Genomic DNA, 27,690 nt, shown 5'->3' with positions numbered 1-27,690 from the left:
CACCCCCAGTACTTGAAAATGATCACATCGCACTCTTCTGGAACTTCATCATTCAAACTGACAGAAAGATAGATGTGAATAGGCCAGACATCATATTGAAAGACTTCAGACAAAAATCATGCCTCCTCGTTGATATGACTGTCCCAATCGATATAAATGTATCTGTCAAGACCTACCAAAAGCTGAGCAAGTATAAAGATCTTGAAATAGAAATTGGCAAAATGTGGAACATCATGATTGAAACAATACCTGTTGTCATAGGTGCCCTAAGAATGATAGCAAAAGGGGCTGATTCCTACCTAGCTCAGATACCAAGAAACCCCAAAATGGCAGAAATTCAAGAGATAGTGCTCATGGAAACTGCCCATATCCTATGCCAAAATACTTTCTCTGTAATCTCAAATTTTAAAACAAACACATAATTTTCTTATGATGTCTTAAACATTCTCTGGAACAATACTATGTGTAAAACCAAATATATAGCACCCTAAGCATAACACCAACATGAACTTCTAACTTGTCTCTTGAGGTCTCTGGGTGAGACTTGGAGCCAACTTGTAGAAATACAAAGCAAAAGTGAAGCATAAAATAATAATAATATCTAAAAATACCTTAAGAATGAGAACCCAGGTTCGAAATTTCTCCAAGACACCTGATGAAGGCTGGAGGGTATATCAGCCGAAACGTTGTGCTAACAACAAAGAAGGTGAGGACAAATATCCGTCAAATGTAAATAATGTACATAATTCCTTGTCTCTTAAATATAGAACTGTTTCTTCAAATGTGAGCAATTAATGTACAGATTCTGAAAGTAATCTTTTCTTACAAAAACAAACAAAATATCTAGTAAACTCTCAAGGCAGAATCATTAGCAGCATTTTGTCCAGCTGTTTGCTCTGAGTTCAAATTCCACTGAAGTCAATTTTGCCTCTCATCATTTTGCAGATGATTAAAATAAGTAACAGAATATAAAATACTCACCGGAATCAGACATCATTCTGCCATTACTGAATTTCCAAAAACAAAATAACAGACAAATGAAAAATTTACCCTAATTTCTCGGAAAATTTATTTGTTCATTTAATATCAACCCTGGCTGATCTTATGACTCAGTGAAAGAAAATGAAGATTGCAAATGGAAAATATTCTATAACTAAGACTAAACAGATCTTCCTTTACAACAACAAAATACAAAAAAAAAAAATAATGTTCTTGGCTACGTCAGGCCATAATCTAAGCACATCTATGAGCAATGTTGTTAGATCAGTAATATAAAGAATAAGGCTGAACAATATAAGAAAACTGCTCTGTCCACCTTGTGTTAATGTATGGCAGTGAGACATGGTCTTTAACATCAGGAATCAGAAGGTGCTTGGAGAGCTGAGAAATATGGTTCTTCAGGAGAATATTAAGGATAACATGGACAGACAAGTGCATAATGAAGAGGTGATGACCTGGGCTGTGGTAAATAGGAAGCTGCTTCATGAGATAAGAGCCAAGAAACTGAGATTTCTCCATCCTGTAATGAAGAATGTGGGCCCAAGGAGAATTTAGAGATGACTGGAAAGATTGAAAGAAAAAGAAGCAGAGAATGGAGAAGGATGATGTGGATGTTCAAGTCTGAGGAATTGGTTGGAAGAAGAGAGGCATTGAACATCAGGAAGTGGAACTGTTACGGAAAACAAGGAACAGAGGATTGAGGCAAGACATGATCACCTTATGTCCTACATTCTGGGCATGGCACCTGAAGAAAGAAATGTATATACATAAGAGACACCTAACTTCCTCAGAACATACTTGTAAATCTACTTCTATCTGAAATAAATTCTGACACTGACCCAGAATTACAATGATTATAGAAAGTCTCAATAAAGAAGATTAATTCTTAACATCCCGCATGACATGAATCTACCTGACAGCACATCTATTCGTCAGTCCTAGAACACCTAAAACAACTACAGTCAAAACACACTTGTTTCTATTTGTTTGAAAGTTGCTAACTCTCTAATCATGGAGTTGTTTCTTTCTCAAAAGCTTCATACACAGCTGGGTTTGTTGTTTCTGAAAGGGAGTAAATTAGCTGATTGGAAAATTTCTTAATGAGTAAGCTGCAAAAAGATCAGGGAACATTTTGTTTTGTTGTTGGTTGTGATGTTTGTACAACCAGGTCTGTTACTCATTGCATTTATTGCTCTCGTCTCTTTTCACCTGTTTTTCTAGTTATTATAATGCAATAAATTAGCAAGCACACAAGCATTACTTTCTTTTTGGCTCAAATGACAATTACCTTTCACTTGTTTCAATCATTGGACAGTGGCCATGCTGGAGTACTGCTTTGGAGGGTTTTAGTTGAATGAATCAACCCCAGTACTTATGTATTTTTAAGCCTGCCACTTTAATCTACCAGACTATTTTGCAACACAAATTGTCAAGTTGTTATGGGGAACAAACACAAAGACACACTCATATGTGCATGTCTCACTATCTATCTAGGTACACACACACACACACAAATGTGGCGACCTTCTTGTCAGTTTGCCAACTAAATCCCCTCACAAGACCTTGGAGTATAGAAGAAGACATTTGCCCAAGGCACCACACAGTGGGACTGAACATGGTACTATGTGGTTGGAGTAGCAAACTTCTTACCAGAATGCCATGCTTGAAAATTTCCAACACGATCATAAGAATTAATAGATCTGTAAAATAGCGACATTCTTCAAATTATTGAGGAAAATCCTTTACAGTCCCAAAAACTCTTATTTATAAAGACAAAGGAAGGCTAGAGACTATCCTTGATACCAGAGGACAATCTTCAAGACCATCTCGGTCACTTGGCAACATCACATCATATCCCATTCCCTTCATCAATATTATCCACTTGACTACAGTAAATTATCCCAGATTTACTGGAATCCAGTCAATACAGTTAGAAAAACTTCCAAATGTTATCCGTATAAGAAGCCAGTTTAACAAAGACATGCAAACAAGATATTTTCTGATGGTTTACTGTAGAATTTCTTGTTCCTTTTTGACCTCAAATGTTATTTTGCATATGTTTGAATGTTTTGTAATGTTTATATTTTTTTAACCAGTTACACTTTAAATTCACTGACAAGTTAATTTGGGTCACTGAACATTTGAATCCTCATTGTTGAAACCAATGGAAAACCAGTGTGTGTGTGTGTGTGTGTGTATGTCTAATGTTTTACACTTTAATTTTATTCTTGTAGAACCTGAATTTGCTCTCGTTAAGTAGTAGACTTTTACAAGGTTGATAGAAATATCTCTTTCCTATGAAATCCTCATGTTACAAGCCAAGCACTAATCTAAGAAATTAATGCTCAACACATTGAAACAAAAGACTATTGAAAATTGTATTCTAAAAGATATTTTTTCTATTTCAAACAGAATTCAGTTGAATGAATCCTTTTTCTAGAGAGTTCTACATTTGTCACAAGTCAACAGAGCTGGAGCATAACCCCGTTTCCTTTCCATCAAAAGAGCAATATTCTTCCTTCCCTTGAATGGAACAGGTCTGACCCCAGTTGTTGCTGGGACTTATTTTCAAGCAAAGCAACATGAAATGAAGTATTTGAAAAAAAAAAGATTAAACAAAGATAATAAAAAAAGACAAAACAAAAGGCTTCTTTGTTGAATAGTTGAGAAGGTCCTCAATAAGACGAGTGCTGACATTAGTTAAAATATTGAGTTTTAGTATGGCTACAGTTGAATCAAAAACTATTTATCTTCTGTTCGTTGAGGTCAGTGGGGAATTTGATCGAGTGAATTGCAAACACTTGAGGAAACTACTTAAACATTATGTATATTCATCATAGTTAATAATATTTATGAAGAATCTTCACAATGCTGTGGCCTAACTGTCCACGTGTAGCAGCTGCTTCTGTAAGTTTTCCTGTTCTACATGCTGATCAATAAATTAAATTGGCTTCATTAATTGAAATATGAGATCCGTTCAAAAAGAAACCATACTTTTAAAACAACATGTCAGCCAACCAATGCAGGGTTCTTGTGACTATGATGCTGTGTGCAGCTGACCTTGGTTTTTCAGTGAAATGATAAGCCACACCAGGCAGCCATTGATCTACAGGTGCTAGAGTGAAGGTATGTCTAATGCATTTGGCTATTTGCTTCAAGTTGAACAATGAGGAAAAATGTATCAAACGAGGAAGAATTTTATGATGCCTATTCTAATAATAATGCAATAAACCAATGGGGATGATTATTTGAGCTGTGTATAAGGTCGCATATGATATCGACATTTCAAACTGAGAAGGACATCAGAACAATAGGCGCAGCAGTGGCTGTGTGATAAGTAGCTTCCTTACCAACCACATGGTCCCGGGTTCAGTCCCACTGCGTGGCAGCTTGGGCAAGTGTCTTCTGCTATAGCCTTGGGCCGACCAAAGTCTTGTGAGTGGATTTGGTAGATGGAAATTGAAAGAAGCCCATCATATATGTGTTTATATATGTGTGTGTGTTTGTCCCCCCAACATCGCTTGACAACCAATGCTGGTGTGTTTATGTGCCCCATAACTTAGTTGTACTAACTCTTCTGACCTTGAAGCTGAAAGGCAAACACAGTCTGCCACTAAGGGTTTTGGCTCTCTTGCAAAGCATCTATGGAGCTGCCGTGATGTTGCCTGCAACACAAAGATATAGGTGTACAGTGTCACAGTGCTCCTTTACTTCCTTTATGCCACAGAATGCATGGCCCTCTACTACAGCAACATCAAGGCCCTGATACAAATCCAACTTCATCATCTGCACTCCAGCTTCATATCAGGTGGTGGGATCACATTCCTGATGTAAAGGTCCTGATGTCACACTAGCATAGTTTGTGTGGAAGTCCTCATTACCTCATTGCAGCAGTGCAGGGCAGGGCATGTTTGCAGGATGGAGGGCGGTAGGTTCCCAAAGGCAGTTTTCTATGTTGTTCTATTTTAGGGCAGGAATAACTAATGGTAGCCAGAGGTTGTGATGCAGGGATGTGCTGAAGAGACATATGAAGAACTCTGACATCTCCTCAGACTCCTGGGAAGAGAAGGCCCTGTGGCATGAGGAATGGCACCAACTGCTGAAGCTCGTGATTCTGTCCACTGAGGAGAAGCAACAGAGAGAATATGAAAGAGCACATGAGAGACGTTACTTCTCCGTTGCATTAAGTAGTTTCACCTGCTGCAGATTAAGAGCACGCCTTGTGGCCCACTTGTGGCCCTGCTACAGATAATTTCTGAACAGTGCAGACAACGTCAACCTATCAATGAGAGCATAAACAAAACACATACAGCAAGTATGTGACACACATACATATATATATATATATATATATATATATATATATACTGTATTTATATATATTGTAAGTTATAAAAATATATTTTTGCATGAAAAACTCAGTGGTCCCTGTGAACTAACACATTAGCTGCCAACTAAATAAAATAGTCATATTTTTTTCTTTTGTTTTGTCCAAAAGCTGGTGGATTTGTGTTAATTATTTTTATAAACTGATATCAAATTAATTTTGACAGAATTTGTACACAGTATTAAGTGGTAAATGACACAAGGTGTTAATGATTACTTGTCATTTTGCCCTATCATCAACACCTCAAAATCATATTTAAAGGGAAACAAAATCAGGATTCCTTTTGCCTACATATAAAAAAAACTCTTTCATATTATTATTAAACTTTATTAACATTTTATGGATGAATATCAAAAGTTGTAGCAATAAATTAAGTTATAAACTAGACTGAAACATATCTAGGCAGGCTTTTTACAAAAATACTTATTTCTTTATTGCCCACAAGGGGGCTAAACACAGAGGGGACAAACAGGGACAGACAAAGGGATTAAGTTGATTACATCGACCCCAGTGCGTAACTGATACTTATTTAATCGCCCCGAAAGGATGAAAGGCAAAGTCGACCTTGGTGGAATTTGAACTCAGAATGTAATGGCAGACAAAGTACTGTTAAGCATTTCACCCGGCACGCTAATGATTCTGCCAGCTCGCTGCCCTTATGCAGTGAAAATATTCTTTTCTACTCTAGGCACAAGGCCCAAAATTTTGGGGGAGGGGGCCAGTCGATTAGATCAACCCCAGTACATAACTGGTACTTAATTTATCGACCCCGAAAGGATGAAAGGCAAAGTTGACTTTGGTGGAATTTGAACTCAGAACATAAAGACAGACGAAATACCACCAAGCATTTCGCCCGGTGTGCTAATGTTTCTGCCAGCTCGGTGCCCTAAGGCTGTTTACAAAAATATTGACAATAGAAAGTTGTCGATATAACTAAGTACCAGAGATTTAGTGAGGGGCTCTACCATGCATTTGAAGAAACACTACTCACTACATTTACAACAATATTTAGTTTGTTTTTCTGCTACATTTTCAAGAACATTATTTAGACCATGGCTCACATTCTCATATTTACAATAACAGCATTTACTCAGCTATTCTACTAGATTTCTCTCACATTATTACTTCTACGAACAACAAACAAAATCATAATGTTAGTTGGATTCTTAATTGATATTATTAAAAACATAACATGGTGTCTGCAAGAGACAAAAAAGACAAGAACAAAAAAAAATTTTGTTGTCAACAAACATTAGGAATGATGTACCTCACTTGAATAGTTTTTAAATCAATACGTTCTATATTATAAAACTCCCTCAACACGAGTAGTAGAAATGATCACTAAGTCCTCAAGTGCACACTCTCCTTGCAACAATCAAATAATAATAATGATAATAATGATAAATAAAATACAATAAACAATAACAAAGAAACACTATTTGCAAAAGAGAGTAAAGCAACAGCCATGTCGAAATGCAAGAAATTGTCTCTTACCCACAAATACTGCCAGAGAAAACTGCAGAACTATTAAAAGAAATGCATATATGGCCTGAGAAGGGATGGAACTAGAAAAGAGACTTCTGTCAAACTTAATGTATTTTCTTAGATGAAGAGGGGTGAATTAAGGGGAAACAAATGCTAGATTTTCTTTAATTTGCAATTTCACATCAGTCCTAAATTGAACATAAAAAAAAACAACAAAAAGAAAAACAAAATGTAAAATAAAATAGAAAGCATTTAAATTCAATGCTTTAAACAGAAATCATTTGAAGTAAAAATAAAAGAGATGTTATATCGGAGAAGATAGATATAAGCAAAGCTTAAATGAATTAGTTTATGATTATAAACTTGAACACAAGATGCTTGCCCTCACTTCTAATCTACTCACAAAGCATTAAGCTCACTGCAAATTCTCACTGGCAGCATAAAATCAGCTTGTACTACTGTTTTTTTTTTTTTTTTCTAATAAGTATTTTTGTATAATATGCTAATTATTGAATTGAATTGATATTAATATAATTTGCATATGTATGTATACATCTGTCTATCTATATGATACACACGTGCATACAATAGCCTGCTTATATAAAGAAAAGTTAGTTGACAACATTTATGAAGCAGTTCCTTACACATGTTCCTTACCCTGGTTCCATATTTGTCAGAATTACAAAATTATAAAAATCAAACCTATCACAGATAGAAAATTTTGTGAAAAGAAGAAGAATCAATTTTCAATGTTCTTTCATTTTACAAAAATTCATTTTAAAGGAAATTATGAAAAACACACCCAAAAGAAGGATATTTTGGCAAAATACTGTCCACCATTAGGCATTTCTTCTGTTCTTGTTTTGTACATTTATTTTACACAGGATTTTACCATAAATATTCCAGAACAGGTTACTTGTGTTGGTGCCAGGTCAGGGATTTCAAAGGTCCACCGATGATACAACCAAATTCTGTAAGTTGTTTCTCACTAAAAAAATCGGCAAGGAAAAAAGAGAAAAACAATAAATAATAACACCCACAACAACAACAACAACAACAACAACAACAACAATAATCTTTTCTTCTATAGGCACAAGGCCTGAAATTGGAGGGGGGGGGGAGTTGCTTATATTGACCCTAGTATTTCACTGGTACTTAATTTATTGACCCTAAAAGGATGAAAGGCAAAGTCAAACTCGGTGGAATCTGAACTCTGAATGCAAAGATGGACAAAACGCTGCTAAGCATTTTGTCTGGCATTCTAACCATTCTGCCAGCTTCCTGCCTTAAATAAAAAAAATAAAAAAAAAATAATAATAATAATAATAATAATCCTTTCTACTAAAGGCCAGAAATGTTGGTGGAGAGGATGAGTCAACTACATTGACCTCAGTGTTTCACTGGTCCTTAATTTATTGACCTCCAAAAGGATGAAAGGCAAAGTCGGCCTTGGCAGAATTTCAACTCAGAACCAAAAGACAGACGAAATGCTGCAAGCATTTTCCCTGGGGCGAATGATTCTACCAGCAGAGGCTGCCTTAAAAACAATAACAACAACAATAATAGTAATAATGGTTTCAAATTTTAGCACAAGGCCAGTAGTTTTGAGGCAGTGAGTAAGTTGATTAAATTGACCCCAGTATTCAACTGGTACTTATTTCATTTAAACCTCCTTTTGAGATTTAAATTTGACTTTGGCAGAATTTGAACTCATTTACAGACAAAATACTGCTAAGCACTTTTCCAAGCATGCTAACAATTGTACCAGATCACCACATTGATAACATTAAATGATGATGATGATGATGATTGTTGCATCAGTAAGCCACAAACTGTGTGCAGTGGGGGAAAGGTATAGTGGTCAGTTTTTCAAGGAGGAGAATTTGGCAGATTTATTAAAGGCCAAATAATAGAATCATCATCATCATCCTTGTTTAACGTCTGCTTTCCATGCTGGCATGGGTTGTACGGTTTGACTGAGGGCTGGTGAGCGAGAAGGCTGCACCAGGCTCCTTTGTGCTATTTATTCTGGATCAGAGTTCGAATCCTATCAAGATCAAACCTTGCCTTTTATCTTTTCAGGTTTGATAAATAAGGCAGTGAATCAACAGAACTTTAAGAGGGATTCTATGAGCTGCCTTTACAATAGCAATCCTTTGCATTCAGATTTTGCCATCCCCTGATAGAAAGCTGGGTTTTAGGGACCCAGTTAATGGAGATAGGCCTCCTATTGTCAGAGGGGTAACGAGTTGATTGGAGCAACATTTTGGTCAGATCAATAGCCATGAAACTTATAAGGTAGAGTCAGCTGGCAGAATTGTTAGCCTGCCAGGTAAAAAATGCTTAGCAGTATTCCATCATCCAACCTTATATGTTCTGAGTTCAAATCCTACCAAAGTTGATTTTGCTTGTTATCGTTTTAGGGTTGATAAAATAAGGACCGGGCAAACACCAGGGTTTGATGTAATCAACTATCCTGATCCCCCAACATTTCAGGCCATGTGCTTATGATAGAAAGGGACATTCATGAAACCCTGTACTGAAGTCAATTAAATACTACAACAGAGAGAGAGAGGAAAAAAGAACAAAAAAAAAAAAACATGGAGTCAGTCTATTTGTTGAGAATGTTTTACTGGCCTCCTTTCATGAATGCAAAGTAAATTTGGTTCTGGGCCCCTGCTCTTTTGTTTCTAACCAATTCTTTGATCCCACTTCAGTACTAATTACAACAATAACAACAATGTGGCATTTAATTTTAATTGGACAGCTAACTGTGATCTTTGTTTTAAAGAGCATCAAATGATTTTCTGGAAAGGCATAAATATCACAACACATGACTATCTTGTTGCTATACACCTAAGAATGGCAACTAGAAGCAGAAAGAGAGGCCAACCATTTTCAACCGTTAGGGCATAAATCCATGACTGGATGCATGGTTTTAGTTAGCTATTTGCTCTTCACCCTGCCCCAAACTACTATTGCTAGTCTTTCTTTAAAAAAATCTCTGTACCTAATTAAGAAATCACCAACACCACAACTACTACTACTACTACCACCACCACCACCACCACACTGCCACCATTGAACAAATTGAAATTATGTGAAAATGACTCATTCTTCAAGCATTAGTAGATTACTACAAACATTATTTCTTGTAGAAATTATGTAAATTGTATTTTCAAATGATACTGTTTAACTATATTTTGTTGTGTTACAATATAGTGTTTTTTTTCTTTGACACTCTTGACACTTAAAAAAAAACAACAAAAACAAACAACAATAAGAAAACAAACAAAGCAGCCTGTTTGTGTTTCAATAGAATGAAAAATGACTATTAACATTTCAAATCTGATTTATTCTGTACAGAAGCAAAATTAATAAATAAAGTAAAGACAAGTTGGTAGGGTGGTGGTGACAAAAAAAAAAAAAAAGACTACGAAAGAAAACGGCATACATTAAAACAATCAACAGCAAAAGAAACACACACACACACACAATCCTGATATATTAAATATGTGTCTTGCTTGTTTATTTCTTCTTATAAAAGATTTCATATAAAATTTTTTAAAAATAGTTTGAAGAAGATTGATGAAATATCATTGAATGTGTTTCCGTTGTAGACTCATTGCAGAATTTGCAGCCTAATCGACAGGAAATTGAGCTTTTGTCGCACTGCTCAACTGAAGATATTGCTTTTGGAAGACTCATTGTTTAAATAGTACTATGAGTCTTGGTGGTGAGTATGTCAGAAAATATAGGGCTTACTGTTGGTTGCTATGTAACGTTGCATTCATTTGTCTAACAACAGGATTAAGACTAATTGTAGCAGTTGTGGGTTGTTTTTTAGCCACAGGCTCAGCCTCAGGAGCAGATCTATTCTCAAAGTGTACCAGCAATGGCAGCCAAGGGTTCTGCATATCATGGACTACACTGTCCGGTGTAACACTTTTTTAACCTTCATTATGATTATACACGGCTGTTGCCAATCTCCAGAATATTTTATTAAATCAGGATTAGATTGAAAATAATTTAAGTGAAAGTGTCTGAGTCATTTCTAAAATCTCACTTTTATGCTTGAATTCTTCTTTGATCTCAGTTCAAAATTTGAGGTGTGGGGTGTGCTTTGTTGAATATCTGGTTAAAGAAACTATTTTCTTTATTCTTGTTTCAATGATTACATTGTAGAGGGTCAAAGAAGGATGTTTTGTTGCTATTTCTAGCAGGTTACATTAAGATTCCCTCATTAGCTCATCTCTAACTGTCAGTATGTAAGATAGACAGACATAATGATAATGATTGTTCCATTATGCTTGGAGATGAGATTGAGGGTATGTTCCTGTTTAGTCAGCTCTCTACAGATAATCTGTAGAACATTGTTAAGCAGAAGCTTACACATTAACGCCACCAATGCTTCTCAGTTAAGATAAGCATATACTACTAGTCCCTTGAATATTGGACAGAGCCTCACACTAAAGTGAGCTCCAGTGTATAGACAAGCCCTTCATACATCAGATCATCATCATCATCATTTAACGTCCGCTTTCCATGCTGGCATGGGTTGCACAGTTTGACTGAGGACTGGTAAGCCAAAAGGCTGCACCAGGCTCCAATCTGATCTGGCAAGGTTTCTACAGCTGGATGCCCTTCCTAATGCCAACCACTCTGAGATATTTATAAATGTGGTGTGCAAAGAGGCTCCTTTTATATGTGATTTGTTACATATAAAACATTTACTCTCAACATAAGCTTCTACCAGTAAGTTGCAGAAAACAAGGATACAGTTAAACTAAAAAAGGTGACAGTGCTAAGCAGTGATGTGTATAAAATACAAATTCGTTACCAGCTCAAATATGCTTCAGGCATATTCAAACCTGTAAGAAAGTCATTCGCTGGATTTTGTCAAGAAGAAAATTTCTCAGTGAAGACAGAAATTTTCTTCTTGACAAAATACAGAAAATGGTTTTCTAATGGGTCTGAATATGCCTCAAGCATATTTGAGCTGGTCACAAGTTTGTATAGTTAATCACATACTACTAGACTATATGACAAAGACCATTTAAAAAAAAAAACAATGTACCATCAGCATCATAACTTTATATAATATTGTTTTGTTTTTCTTCTAGTGTTATAACAAATTGGTTTTAAAACTTAAATATTACAAAAATCAAAACTAACAATATATTTGAGTTCTTCCAATAAAAATATTATTTCAAAATTTTGATTTGTTTATATTTCCCATTAACAGTAAGTTTTGTGGTTTTAATTCAAGTATTTTGAAGTTTTTAATAATTTTCCCCAACCATGAAAATCTCCAGACAATCTAGAGGGAAAGATCCAACTAGCTTTTGATGAAAGGCCAACAAATACTGTCACTAAACTATCAAAAACATGGAACTGGTAAATCTAGCCAATAAGCAATGTCAGAATATACAGTTTATACAAAGGAATATGATTAATTTGCAATGATTTGTGGGAATTTTTAGAAAGAGGCTATTTTCCTATTCTCTTGTCAAGCAACAGTCATTTATATAATGTCTGCCTCATATATATAGCAAGTTCACTAAGACCTTATGAAATTCTCTTTCATCCACCAAATTCTCCAGTTGCCATTGCTGTTTTGGGTAATATTATCAGTCACTTAGAAACTTTCCAACATATTGTCTCTAATCTGGTTTCCTCTACTGAAATTACCCAGGAACCAAATGCTATCACAGTATGTAATTTTATTCCAATATATTACTGAAATATGTCTCCCTGCTGTCAATTTCCAACTTGCTGTATGTCATTAGATTTAGTAGAGGAATCAGGAAAATATTGTTGCCACTGTCACATACTCAATCTTCTCTTAATGACTCTTAAAGCTCTTTAATGTATTGCATGCAGTGCACTAATAGCAGCAAGCATAAGCTAATACATCTGGGGCTGTGATCATTGTATATAACTGCATATATTTGTCTGTTTTAGTGTTAGTACAGGAGAACTGTCTAGTGTTAGGACAGTGAAGCTCTTAGGCATACTAGAGTATCAAATATAGTTACCCTAAATGTTAGTGTATCTTGTGGGGCTATAGAATTTAGTAATAGGTGAGTAAGAGAGAAAGAGGGGACTTTTCTATTCTCCCATAAAATGTTTTAATTCTTGGTCTTATAAACAAACCATGAAATAACAGTTTCTAGCTACCTTAGAATTCCAGAATTCTTCTTAAGATTGCATGTTCGGTTGCAAAGTGAATGGAATGAGAAGTTCAACCAGAATACAGCCTGGCAACATAATCTAATATACAACTTTACTATAAATGTATACAGACATTTAATCAGATAACTGGAGGTTCGATATTTTTTAGAGCAGAGTCAAGCCAGAGGTTCCATAACAGCATTAATGCATCTAAGAAACAAGCTACATGTCTTTTCCTTGGGCCATGGTGACTTGTCAAGGTATGAGGTGTGTGTAGCCGAGGAGGTGGAAGGGTGAGTGGGAGATACGTTAAATGAAATGCAGAGAGGAAATATTGATTGCAGTCGTAGACATGCAAGAAGTGTTCAATACAAAATGCACAAAAGAAGTATTCTATATAATTGTAGTTTAGCTCAAGGCTAATCCTGATCAAGCAGACCTATGATCCAAGGTACTCCATCCATAACCATTTTGTCTTTTATTTAAATACAGTGTATCTAGGATCATACTATCTTATGAATCCTTTGTGAAGTTACCCTGTAATTTGAGAAATATCTGCTTGCTATTTCGAGCAGGGTAAATAACCATATACAGGCCTCCTTCTTGACTTGTGTTTAATACAGTAATTAAATGTGGAAGAAATATTGCAATTTGGTGGTTAGATGTGTTGTCGAGTCAGACACGCAGCAAGTGGGGGAGGCAGGAAGTACAAGTTAGCAAGAGCCAAGAGTTCAAATCTAACTTCAAGCACTAGACTGAGCACCAAGGCAGTGTCCTTTAGTATCAATGACACAGAAAAGGACTAAAAGGTGAAGAAATTTCCTTCATTAAAGAACATAAGTTTCCATAAAACACACTTATAGCTGTACTGTTATATCACAGAGTGTATGTTCTAACATGTCATAGAAATTATTAAGTTTCTAAAATTGTATGATCTATTAACAACATGATTTAAAAAAGAGTGGGCTTTTTTTTATAAATAATTTTGAATAATATTTTTTAAATGCAGTTTTTAATGGTTCTCACTAAAAATTACAAATTATTAGGAGAAACCATAAAAATAAAACTTTTATATTACATAATTTTAGTTCATTAAGATCAAAAGATATCAATGGTTTCTCTCTCTCATTTATTCTCTTCATAAACATCTACACAAAAGCTAACATGCTTTTAGAAGCAAGTATATATTCACTGAAAAAACACATACATTAATGGTCTGTGAAATAGCATGTGACTAAACAGTGTGTGCTATTTCCTGGATAGAATAAATAAATTCTGTTGCCTAAATGTCATAATTATTTCAAGAAGAAAGAAAAAAAAAAGACTTAGAAATAACAGCTTGATCAGCTGCTGTGTCTACTTTCTACTGACCGTATGGTTAGGAGTTCAAACATGCTTACAGCTACTATCTTATGCTAAGTGAGATGTGACATTCTTTGATTCAATACAGGGTGACAGTGCCGAGCAGTGATGCATATAAATATAAACTGTTTAAACTTGCTTGAGGCACATTTGAATTCATAAGAAGGCCATTCACTGTGTTTTGTGATGGGGAAAATTTCTTGCTGTTGACAGAAATTTTCTCCATGACAAAACACAAAGAATGGCCTTCTGACATGTTTGAATGTGCCTTGAGCATATTTAAACAGGTAACAAGTTTATCTTTGATTCAATATTTTAATTAGTTTAGCTTGAAAATTTGCTTAATGACCAGCCCTAATAATACAAAAATTAAAAACTAAACTGTTCAGGTTATGGTTGGCTTGTAACAGTAGGTGAAAGCAATAAAATTGGAAGAAATAAATGAAGAAAAAAATATATAAAAAGTAAATAAAGTCATAGTCGTGGCCAATGCCAGTGTTACATAAATGGCATCCATGCCAGTGCTTGGTGGCCTTTTATCTATCTTTATGTTTTGAGTTCAAGTTCCAATGAGGGTTAACTTTACTGTCAACCATTTTGGCGATCAATAAAATAAGTACCAGTGGAGTACTGGGGTCGATATATCTGACTTAATTCCTCCTCTGAAATTGATAGCCTTGTGCCAAAATTTGAAACCAATACTATGCCAAATTATTTCCATATTTTTATATTTGTCTATCTGCTGTCCCCTATGTATCTGTATATATATAAAAAGCAGGATGTGTGTGTGTGTGTATACGTGAAAGTAATTTATGCACGTCCACAAATTAGCAGGCATGTCATTCCAATTTTAGGAGGACATTCGTCATGACCCTAGGTGTACCTTCGTCAGCTTATTTTTCCTAGAGGCACCAGCAAATAGTGGTAAAAATAAATTTTCAACCAAAACTTTTAACAATTTTCAAGTCGGCGAATTCCACCATTATTTACAACAGGAGTTAAGTCCCCTTTTAACAATGAGTAAGTTTTTGTTGAGACTTTTGCTTTTTTTTTTCCATCAAGGAAAAAAGTGTTTGTCAATATACAGGCAACATACACACACACACAAGTATGCATACAAAAAAACATGTATGCTATTGGTGTACGTACGCGTGTGTATGTGTGTGTGTGTGTGTGTATATATATATATATACATACACTTAAGACTTAGTTGTGATCTGAACGTAACCGCTTCTGAGGATTGGGAGCCCTTTTGGGCATTCTAATTTCCTTGCTAGAAGAGTTCCCAACCCATGCGCTCCCGTCGTGACACTGATTCTGCAGAACTGGATTGGGTGTGAAAACCAACTTTAAATGATAAATATAGATGTTTTTGAATCAGCAATGTTGTGTTCAGTTAAGTTGTATTTGGGTTGAAAAATTGTTTAAACTGATTCCTTATGGGGTTTTCCATTCAATCAGGATAAAAAAAAATTTGATAAACAGATTCCTTATAGGATTTCTCAATAAAATTGGCTACACCCCATTTTCAACTATGACTTTTACCAAATTATAGCCAGGCAATACTGCTAGTTTCATATAAAATAAAATATTTTAAACAATTGCAGCGTGAAAGGTGTTTATAAGCTATTTAAGAAACACACAAAAACCGTTAGATTCACTTCAACATTTAATTTTAATTTGTCAAAATATTTTCGTCGCTTTGAGACCACGACCTGTTCACTGACAAAATTCTGTGCTGCATCTCGGAATTTTGTCAGTGAACAGGTCGCAGTCTCAAAATGACGAAAATATTTTGACACAAATGAAATTTAAATGTTGAAGTGAATCTAACGGTTTTTGTGTGTTTTTAAATGGCTTATAAGCACCTTCCACGCTGCAATTGTTTTCGTTCCAGCACACGATCTCAGATCAGGTCACTTGCTATGCAAGTACATCTCCGTAAAAATATTTTAATATTTTGAAATTTAATCTGCACATCATCTCCATTGCATGTTTGTCTGCTTTCTTAATATTTACGCACAGACATGAATTTAGCCCCTATTTAATGCGTTCAAATTGATTTAACCTTTGAATAATGGCCCAGAATGTCATGTTATCAGTTGAACTGAAGTCTAATTACAATAATGCTTCAAAACTGATGGTGGATACGGTGAAGAATAGAGATTTATAGAACATGGAGTAAAGCTATGATTTCATTTCACAAATGACAATGAATAGGAGAAAATAGAATGTCCCCTCCCCAGCTGATATAAAATCTAACAATTAACTAAAGATTGAATTTACCAGAGAAGTGCTGCCAAAGTCATTGCTGTCTCTAATTGGAAGAAGCTATAGAAATTTCCTCAGGGCAGAGACTCATACACCAGCAGAAAAAGACCAAACCTATGAATAATGCATGATGAATCAACAAGCAAAAGATGGTACTGATAACTTCCCCTACTTTCTAATAGCACATATTAACAATTATTTAAAGTATAATCACTCGACAAGAAATGTGTCTTGTATCTAGAAACCCATCAGTTTATTTTTATCACAAAATCAAACTGTGTAAAGGATAGGGAAGCTATCCCTTGACTAAATATTTGACTTGTTCTGCCAGAATTGTCGCCATACTGTCTGAATGATTTTTTCTCTATCTGTTGTGGATTTCTGGAAGGAAAGCATGTAAACGCTTGTAAGCTTCATTAAATTGTTTCTGTCTCACAACGAAGGCCTTTCTCTTCCGCTAAGTCTCCAGCTGATAGAATTGATGAAGGAATGGAGAGTAGAGAAAGAATTCAAAATGTGTGGAACATTAAATATTAAAGCAGAAGAAAACAACTTGTTGAATATAGGAAGGTTTGTTTAAAAAACAGGAAAAGAATTGAAAGTAAAAAAGACTGATAAAACAGTTAATTATTCAAAGAATGGAAATATTAAACCTCTAAAAATGTTAATTTCTTCAAGACCAGTGATAAGTGAGTTGATTATAGTTTTTTGATATGATTCCAGTATACACTGGTACTTCTCTCAACATCTCTTTCTTTTGGCAATGACCAGGCCAAGCAGAGACAGAAGGGACAGGTGAGCCAGCCGATATAGATGTATGGTTTTGAGAGAATCTTTTCTTACCAATTAGAAACAAAGGAAGAATCTTTAATAGGAAATTACCATTTTCATAAAAAAATTTAATTCTTTAATTCTGTTATGTTTCATCAAAGTATACCATATGTGTGCGTAGAGGTATATATATATATATATATATATATATATATATATATATATATACATATATATATATATACATACATACATACATACATACATACACTGTATATGTGTGTATATATATATGCAGAGGTATACATATACAGGGTGTGGTGAATAAACTGTCGTTCAAATTACACCAAAATGAAAATAACACTGACATCTCATTTTAACAGATATATTTACCAAAATTACATAAAAATATCTTGAAATACTAAAGAATAAATTTATTCAATAAAATCGCCATATATATATATATATATATATATATATATATATATATATTATTACAAATTTGGGATTTTACCAATAGAACTGCAACTCCTATTTCAGGATAACCTTATTGTATGGAATACACATAGAAAGTTATATCCAATAAAATTATTTGAAAATAATGTTATATATATTTTCAAATAATTTTATTATATTTTATAGTAGATTTTAAAATGCTTATATTATTATCTATGCTATATATATAAAACAGAGATGTGAAATCGACTTCACCAAATGCTTCCATACTTGTAATGCATGAATAATTTGACCTCGGATAAATCTTAGGCTCTTCATTTGATTTTTTTAATTAAAAATAAATAATATTGCTTTATATTTAAGATTCACTTCTTTAAAAAGGTTCCTCAATGTCAACTTCCGGTATTGACGTAACAACCGCAAAAAGCTTCACTCTCTATTTTGTGTGTTCGTGTGTATGAGAGAGAGAGAGAGAGTAAATACTACATACACACCGCTCTCTCACTCTGTCTCACACACATACACACGCACACACACACCCCTTGACTCACTCACACTCTGTCTCTTACAAACACACATACATAAATGTATACAAACATATTTAAAAAGACACACGTGTGTATGCGCACGCGTGCGTGTTTGTAAGAGACAGAGTGTGAGTGAGTCAAGGGCTGCGTTGTCATATGCATACATCCAAAGATGTATGTATATTTATGCATGTACGTATACATGACAACAAACCTCTCTCTCTCACTCACACTCTGTCTCTTACAAACACACACATACATAAATGTATACAAACATATTTACAAAGACATATGTGTGTATGCGTGCGTGCGTGGGGAGGTTCCACAATCGCCATTTATTTCAATTACTCTTCTGAGGATATTCATGTAAATCATTTTTTTCATTTAATCCCCATTTTAATTTTCGTAAAAGTTTCCAAGTACCAATGAGGCTTTTTGGCACATCTTCAATTTTCCCCATTCATGAGAGGCGCCCAGCCATCATTCATCTGAGAGTCCATCTACAGAATGTCCTCAAATTTCTATACAGCATATTTTGCTTTTTTTTCTTCAAGTATATAAGCAACAATTTCATTCCCGAGCAACGCTGGGTGCCTCTGCTAGTATTGGATATAACATTCTATGTGTATTCCATACAATAAGGTTATCCTGAAATAGGAGTTGCGGTTCTATTGGTAAAATCCCAAATTTGTAATAATATTATAAACGATACTGTTTACATTGCATTAGTAAATGTCCTGATAACCTGGAATACTTATTATTCCCTAAGATTTTAAAAATATCTAGAGGTATATATATATATATATATATATATATATATATATATATATATATATATATATATATATATATGTGTGTGTGTGAGAGTGAGGAGAGGTATATAAAACATTTTATGAAATGGTACCTATAGATACAGGGATGGTTGTGTGGTAAGAAGTTTGCTTCTCAACCACATGGTATGTGTGCTTGAGAACCGGTGTTGGTGTGTTTATGTCCCCATAACCTAGCAGTTCAACAAAAGAGCTTGATAGAATAAGTATCAGTCTTAAAAATAAAAATAATTAGGACTGGGTGTCAATTCATTCAATAAAACATTTCACAAGTCAGTGCTCCAGCATGCCCACAGTCTAATGATTGAAACATGTCAAAGATATAAAAAAAATACGCTAGAAATAATGGAAGTTTTTGGGGGGTTTTTTGGGATGAAGTTCTCATCAAACTATTAACATATCTGAAAGTTTAATATATTTTATTTTTTTAAATATAATTATATATACCTCTACATACACACACACATACACATATATATATATGTCTCATTTGTGTCTGTCTTAGAAGAAAAGCATAACTGAACACATTTCTATTGCAGCATGTATTGTTGTACGAGATATTTAATTGAAACTGTTTTATTATCAGCCAGGACCACCTGACTGGCTTCCTTGCCGGTGGCACATAAAAAGCACCAACCAAACATGATCAATGCCAGTACCACCTGACTGACTTCTGTGCTGGTGACATGTAAAAAGCAATATCTGAATGTGATCCAGTAGCCCCAGAATGGCTTCCGTGCCAGTGGCATGTAAAAAAGCACTATCTGTACGTGGTTGATGCCAGTGCCATCTGACTGGCTCCTGTGACAGTGGTATGTAAAAAGCACCCACAACACTCTCAGAGTGGTTGGTGTTAGGAAGGGCATCCAGCTGTAGAAACAATGCCAGATCAGATTGGAGCCTGGTGCAGCCTTCTGGCTCTCCAGACCTCAGTCAAACCATCCAACCCATACCAGCATTGAAAACGGAGATTAAATGATGATGATGGTGATGATGAACTTATCATTTAAGTAGCAGACATATGTTTTACCTAAGATGCAAAAAACAGTAAACTCTGAGAGTATGCATATATGAATGTATGTATATGTGTGTGTGTATATACTTGCTTGTATACACACACTAAATGTGGATACATAAAAAGTAGTGAATAATAGAATAGCAAGTAGTTGTAGTACTAGTAGTGTCGTGACGAAAGAAATGTAATTTAAAGAACAAAATAAATTTATGTTTCAATGATTCCTAAAAATTGACTTTTGAACAATTTTTTTTACATCATATTTCAAGCAGAAATACAATTTACTTTTTGTGAATCATTAAGCCAAATAAATCTAAATAACTTAATTGATAAAGATAAAATTAGGAGAGATAACAGGAAAACCTGATCTAGATAATTTGTGGAAAAAATCCAATTTTAGTTTTTTTAATATCTTTTGTGATAAATGATGAGATCTGTGTGACATACTGAGTAAGTGGAGTCAACCTTGTACACTTTGAATAATCAATGATATATGTGTGTGGTGGTGGTGGTGGGGCAATGGTGTGGCTGTGTGGTAAGAAGCTTGCTTTCCAACCACATGGTCCTGAGTTCAGTCCTACTGCATGGCACCTTGGGTGAGTGTCTTCTACTATAACCTTGGGCTGACCAAAGCCTTGTGAGTGGATTTGGTACACGGAAACTAAAAGAATCCCATTGAATGTGTGTGTATGTCTGTGTTTGTCCCCACCACCGTCGCTTGATGATCAATGTTGGTGTGTTTATGTCCCTGTAACATAGTAGTTCAGCAAAAGAATCTGATAGAATAAGTACTAAGCTTACAAAGTATAAATCCTGGGGTCAATTTGTTCGACTAAAGGCAGTGCTCCAGTATGGCCGCAGTTAAACGACTGAAACACGTAAAAGAATAAAAAAAATACATACATCCATATCAGTGTGTGTGTGTGCACGTGCATGTTACTGTCTCTGTACCTGACAATAAATGATACCTGGAAATGGATGTCACCATCATGCAAGAATCTGTGGAAAAATGCTTAGTGATGGGGCAATATCACATTGGATAGAAACAGGAGATGGTTGGCAACAGGAAGGGCACCCTCCCTTACAAAATCTACACCAATAATAAATTCTGTCTGATCCATGCAAGCATAGAGAAGGGGATGTTATGACACTGGTGATGATGATGACTTTTTTTTGTACGTTCTGCTTTTTCCTCGTTGTCGTTTCTCTCAATCTGCACTTATTTCTGTTGAAGAGCATAGGCTCGAAACGTAAAAGACTTTCTCACTTCCTGAGCGTTAAACTAATACATCTGTTTGTTGTTTTCACACCCGTCTTCATCTTTTGTTCTTTTTTTTGTAAATTATCACTATGTATGTATATGTAATATTGTAAAATTGATAAATTGTAGTGATGAGTGGAAAAAAGACAACATTTTGGATAGAGTCCTTCTTATGGAAAAGTTGAAAGGAGAGAAATTAATGAGAGCTCTCCTTTCATGGTGGGACTCTCTCCAAAACATAATCCACTCCTCATGCCATGTTCACTTTACTCTTTTTATCAGTTTCACCACATACTATAAGTCTTACTGATGTAAACCAACACCAGCCTCTTAGGATTATGTTTAATCATATATGTGTAGATGTTTGGGCTAAATTCCATAAATTTTTATGTCTCCTTTTTACAGGAACAGCTTGATGATAATAATGATGATGATGATGATGATACAACCATTTTCACTGCTGGTATGGGTTGGATTGTTTGGCAGGTGTTGGTAAGCCAGAGAGCTGCACCAGGCTCCAATTGTCAGTTTTGGCAGGGTTTCTACAGTTGGATGCCCTTCCTAACACCAACCACTTTACAGAGTGTACTGGGTGCTTTTTATATGGCACCTGTACAGATGCTTTGTACAAGAACCCTGCAGGGGTGCTTTTTATGGCGCAGCAGCACAGATGCTTCATATATAGATGTTTGTATGTCATTCTTTCTTGCATTCTTTCATTTGATTCAGTCATTTGACTGTGGCCATGCTGGAGCAGTGCCTTTAGTCGAACAAACTGAACCCATGATTTATTCTTTGTAAGCCTATTACTTATTCTATTGGTCTCTTTTCCCGAACCGCTAAGTTACAGGGACGTAAACACATCAACATTGGTTGTCAAGCCATGTAGGGGGACAAACACAGACACACAAGCATATACATGACAGGCTTCTTTCAGTTTCCGTCTACCAAATCCACTCACTAGGCTTTGGTTGGCCTGAGGCTAAAGTAGAAGACTTATCCCAGAACCACGTGGTTGGTAAACAAGCTACTTTATTTCATAGAATTGGCTATAAAAGCCGTACATAGAAGTAGCTGCGGGCTGGACAACACACAAAATGAAATGAATGAAAAAATGATTAACGAAATTGGTGAGGAAAGACAGATGATGCCTGCCGATCACTGCTTTTCAAAAACATTGTTCTTTGTACAACAACCAATTTGAGGTTATAAACCTCTTACTTTTATTCCTTTTCGACGTAAGGTCCATAAAAATGAGGCACTAAGCCTCTTACATTTTTCATAAATGGGTCATATGCACCCACAATATGAGGCACTAAAAGCCTCTTAACTTTTTCCGTTATTTTCTGGCCTGCCAGCACCCGACCAGGCTCAATGCCTCACTCAAGCACCTCGATGGTGCTTCAGCTGGAAGCAAAACGTGTCTTCGGGGAAGGAGTTCATCACCTTACACAAATCAGTTTCCCACATGACCTCCACAGCTACTTGTGAAGGCCAATCAGGGTCCTTAATGCAGGTTAGAACCCCTCCCCTCCGACCTTCTTTAGCAAACTTTTAAGAAAATCCTGAACTGCCCCTCCCTTGTGGAATAAGACTAAAAATTCCTCCTCCACATGGGGCGAGGCCACAGTTTCCACCGTCAGTGGTACAATTCCCACCGACAGGGTTTCGAGATACGCTGGCAGAGTATTAGTAATGGCCAGCAATGTCCCATTTTTCCTTTTTTTCTCTTTTACCACGGGAGGGTGGAGTTCTTCCATTTTGTCCTGAAGATTTTCCTTCCCTCCCGTAGCCTTAGGATCCCTCAGTGGGTAACCATTGTTACCCACCTTCTTCCTCACCTTCCGAATGAGGATGGGGGCGCTTCTTCCACCAACTGCTCCAGGACCCTACTCTGATCCTGTGGACAGTTCTTTTTTATATGGCCTGGTTCCAGGCACAGGTGACACCAGGGGTGGGGGCGTTCCTCAAGTATCACCAGATACCTGTGTTACCAGCCATAGTCAAAAAGCCTGGGAAGACCAGATTTCTTGCAACTGATTGGGTTCACAGGGTCAAAACAGCTTTTGACCCAACCCAGTCAGCAGCTTGGATCTGTTGCTACCCAGACCCCAGTGGATAGTATCTTCTATCCACTCAGGTTCCATTCCAGATGACAACCCACAGATCCAAGGTCTTGTTAACTTCTTCCCGCAATATGTGGGAAGAAACAGAATTTCCTGACCCTCCAAGGGCTGGCTCGCAAATCTGCAAGCCTCCTCAGAGGTGTCAAACAGCAGCCACACCATTACATATTTAGCACCCCTGGAAATAAATCTTATGATTGGCAGATACTCTGCCAACTCTTTTTCTATTTCTATTGTTTTTGAAGACGGCGATGGTGTCGAGTGACTTCGGGTATGTCCTCAACACCACTGTCCTCTCCTCAAAGTCTTTCACCCACTCTTTGGGTGGGACAATCTCCCACTCCAAAACAGTGTCCATTTTCTTCACCATGTTTAGAAGAAAAGTTTTAAAAAAAGTTTAAAAAGTCCAAAAAAAGGAAAGTAGGAAGAAGGAAAGAAGACAGTTCAAAAACACAGCAAACACGATTCCGGCCAACTAGTACTCCACTTGTAATCCAGGGGCACAGCAACAGGAACACAGCTCCACAAATTTCACCAAAAATTGGTGGAAAAAATTCCACAATTTTTTGGAGGTGGGATACACCCACCAAAACAACACTCTTCTCACAGCTAAGTGAGACACTTAGCACAACTACAGGCAGACAAATGCCTGGAATCCAGTAGGGATTTCTTGTTAAAAAAAAAACAAACAACAAACCCCCACTGGATCCCAAAAAACAAATGCCTTACCTTACAGTTGTGCTTCAACAATTGACGACACTGGACACCAACGTCATGACACCATTCAGTGAAAGGAAAAAACTGACACACACATGCGAAATAAGCAAGCTACTTACCACACAGCCACTCCTGTGCCTATGTATAAACTAAGTATGTATAAACATTATTTGCAAAAATAGCCTTAAAATAGAAAATATGCAGAACAGAATGTATTATAGGATATGGTCTCTTTTTATATGTTACAGACTACACTTGTAAATGAGTTTATATCTACACACACACACACACACACACACACACAGACACACACACACACAGATATTGTCAGTGAAGGAGTCTAGAAAGAATATGTAACAATTATGTGAAATGACTATAATGGTGGTATGTGAAAGTAGAATATATTGTGGTACAAGGAAAAACTATATCTGATTGACTTCATTCCAACTCTGTCACTGCAACTAATTGAACTGATCATGGGAAGTTGGAAGGTAAAATTGATTCTGATGAGGAATTGAACTCAGGAACATGAGATAACATAAATTCAAAGAAGTAAAACTTTTCCTCAGTTCTACTCTGCAACATGGGGTAATATCTAAATATTATTGTTAATAAACGTTGAAACGATAGCACAGTGGAATTTGGTTTAATTAGCAGTGTGGAGAAGAGAGCTTTCTGGTAACAAAAACTAACCAGTATATATGACTCCACTGACTGTGAGTAGTGCCGACTATTGAGCGAAGCCGATTTGTTCTGGCAGTCAGGCAGTTGATGAAATGGACAATGGCTGAGAAATATTCTCCATAAACAATATTTCAATTATATAGAATTCTATAGTATTATTTAATTGCTTTGGTAATTACAGGCATCTTCAAGATTGAAAGGAAGATGCCACATAAATAAAGCGGTCAAACTGATGTGGTAAAGTACCACCACCACAACCACCACCACCACTGTTGCTAATGTTCTTCCTATTATTACCAACACCTACCACCACTGCCACCATAACTACATATTAATAGCACTATATCAACTTCTACCACAGCTACCCCACCACCATAATGTATCCCACTCCCACTAACACCACTATTAAATATTCTGCCACATACCTAAAACATTCAATAATACAACCACCACCACCACCACCACAGTCTGCTGCTGCTGCCACCATCACCAACAGTAAACATCTGTGCAGTATTACTGTCTTCTGACTTTAGCCATAACGAGATGAGGAAAGAGAAATGATTTGCATTGCAAGAAGACACAGCAGTGCAACAACACGGTGCCAATGGTGTTTTTATGAATTGTAGCTGGGCAAGCAAATGATGGGTTTGCGACATGAAGCGTCGATGGTGACACAGTATATCAACAGAGAACACACTTAGATATCAGCTTCTAAGAAGATATAGAAACTAGTTTGAAATGCTTGAGTGTAGTGGTGATAATGGTAGTAGTAGTAGTAGTCGTAGTTCAGGTGATAGTATTAATAAATGCTGTGATGGTAATGCTGTTGTTGTTGTTGTTCCTTTTGTTGTGAATTGGTCTAATAAATGTTTGATATCAACTGAACTTTACTTGATAGCTGAACTAGCTGCAACAATAACATCTTTGTTGAAGTCAGTGCTATACTGTGCAGGTCAAATGAAAATGTAGAAGTTCACTATATCATTGCTTGTGGAGTGTATGTGCTGTTTCTGGCGGTTGTTCATTTGCTGTCAAAGCAGTTTTGATGTTGGCACTCTTGAAGTGGCTTTGATGACATAGGTACAAATATTTTTGTACTCCCAAACTTTGCTCTGTAGTGGTGGCCGTGAGCAATACAGTCGTGTTGTCCATGATTATACTTTGGCTTGCCCCCAGAACAATTGCATAGTTTGAAAACCAATAAATATTATTCTCACCTTCAAAATATGTTGTGTCTGTCTCATCGCTTGGTTGTGGTTGGAAGGGAGCTGGCTGTTCAAGTAGTTTCTCCCAAGCCACATTCTCAAAAATCTTCATGTTTTTAACACCTGCAATGTGAAAAATGAAAATATATAAACACAAAACAAAGAAAACCTAATTTCACTCTCTAATACCTAAAATAGAGTGACGAAGACTTGGAATAAAACTAACATGTATTAACACAAGTTATTTACAGCGGGGGGAGCGCTAAGCAGTGATAAGTAAAATTGCAATGTTGCTATCAGTGTGAATATGCTTGAAGCACGTTCAAACTGGGGAACAAGCTACTCATGTTTTGTCATGGAAAATATAACCCGTTTGTTGACAAATGGGGTATATACACCTAGATCAGCTCACAGCCCCACCTATTCAGGTTGTGAGATGCTAGCATTTGAGAGTCGTCATCTCCTCTTTGGTCACAGGTACTAGGCAGGCAGAACTATGAGTTGGCTAGTGTCTGTGACTGAGAGGAGATAACTTCCCCAAAATGCTAGCATCTCACAGTCTAGGTAGGTGGCACTGCAAGCTGATCTAGGTGTATACACACAATTTGTCAACAAGTGAGACATATTCTGCATGAGAAAACACAATGAGTAGCTTATTCTCTCGTTCAAATGTGCCTCAATAACATTAAAATAACACAAGTTAATCCAAATACACATACAAGCACAGGCGTGCTTGTGTGGGAAGAAGCTTGCTTCCCATTTTTTACTCATCTTTTTGTATTCATTTCATTCATTAATGTCCGTGTCCAGCCCGCAGCTTCTTTATATCTGTCTGTCTTTGTTTGTCCCTTCTATGTAATGCCTTTATGGCAAAATTTATGAAATAAAGAAGTTTGCTTCCCAGCCACATGGTTCTGGGTTCTCTCCCACTGCATGGCACCTTGGGTAAGCGTCTCCTACTATAGCCTCAGGCAGACCAAAACCTTGTGAATGGATTTGGTAGACAGAAACTGAAAGAAGCCTATCTTACATGTGTGTGTGTGTGTGTGTGTGTGTCCACTACCACCACTTGACAACTGGTGTTACAGTCTTGAAAAAACAACAAAAAAAAGTACTGGGGTCAATTTGTTTGACTAAAAATTCTTCAAGGTAGTGCCCCAATGACTGAATCAAGTAAAAGACAAAAGATACCCAGCATTAAGTAATGCCTAAAATAAAACTACAAGGTTTCCTCCATTCTACAAGGGAGATCTAAACCTTACCTCACCTTTTGCAGAGCATTGTTAAAGAAAGTACATTAATGTATTTGAGGAGAAGATTTACAAAATGCTGAAGAAAATGACAGCAAAATAACAATCAGTTTCTCAACTTTGATCGTTCATTTACAAACCCAAACAAAACAAAGTTTTGAGAAAATCTC

At 36.1% G+C, this 27,690-nt stretch overlaps 1 protein-coding gene and 1 long non-coding RNA gene across 3 annotated transcripts in view; one reads left to right on the top strand and one right to left on the bottom strand.

Annotated features, from left to right (window-relative positions):
- Window positions 1-5,533, top strand: part of LOC128247884 (uncharacterized) — a 211,621-nt gene extending 206,088 nt beyond the window's left edge. Inside the window, exon 5 of the long non-coding RNA XR_016242046.1 lies at window positions 3,412-5,533. This is a non-coding gene — a long non-coding RNA (uncharacterized LOC128247884). The remainder of the gene's footprint in view (window positions 1-3,411) is intronic.
- The window catches only part of LOC106867829 (serine/threonine-protein kinase greatwall), a 729,021-nt gene that overhangs the window by 15,756 nt on the left and 685,575 nt on the right, over window positions 1-27,690 (bottom strand). The window contains exons 15-16 of one of the 2 annotated variants that reach the window (XR_016242045.1): window positions 26,283-26,393; window positions 7,674-7,859 (exon numbers count right to left, since the gene is read on the bottom strand). Coding sequence is in view for 1 of the 2 variants with exons in the window: in XM_089353060.1 (XP_089209186.1) it covers window positions 7,813-7,859; window positions 26,283-26,393 (158 nt within the window). In the remaining variant the exon portion in view is untranslated. Of the gene's footprint in view, window positions 1-5,684; window positions 7,860-26,282; window positions 26,394-27,690 lie in introns of those variants that run through there. The other variant, XM_089353060.1, reaches the window with a different exon arrangement.

This window comes from Octopus bimaculoides, chromosome 5 (assembly GCF_046866305.1).
Source record: "Octopus bimaculoides isolate indiv1 chromosome 5, ASM4686630v1, whole genome shotgun sequence".
Lineage (NCBI taxonomy): Eukaryota > Metazoa > Mollusca > Cephalopoda > Octopoda > Octopodidae > Octopus > Octopus bimaculoides.
The sequence above is the reverse complement of the archived record's forward strand: the minus strand, read 5'-3'. Positions and strand labels throughout refer to the sequence as shown.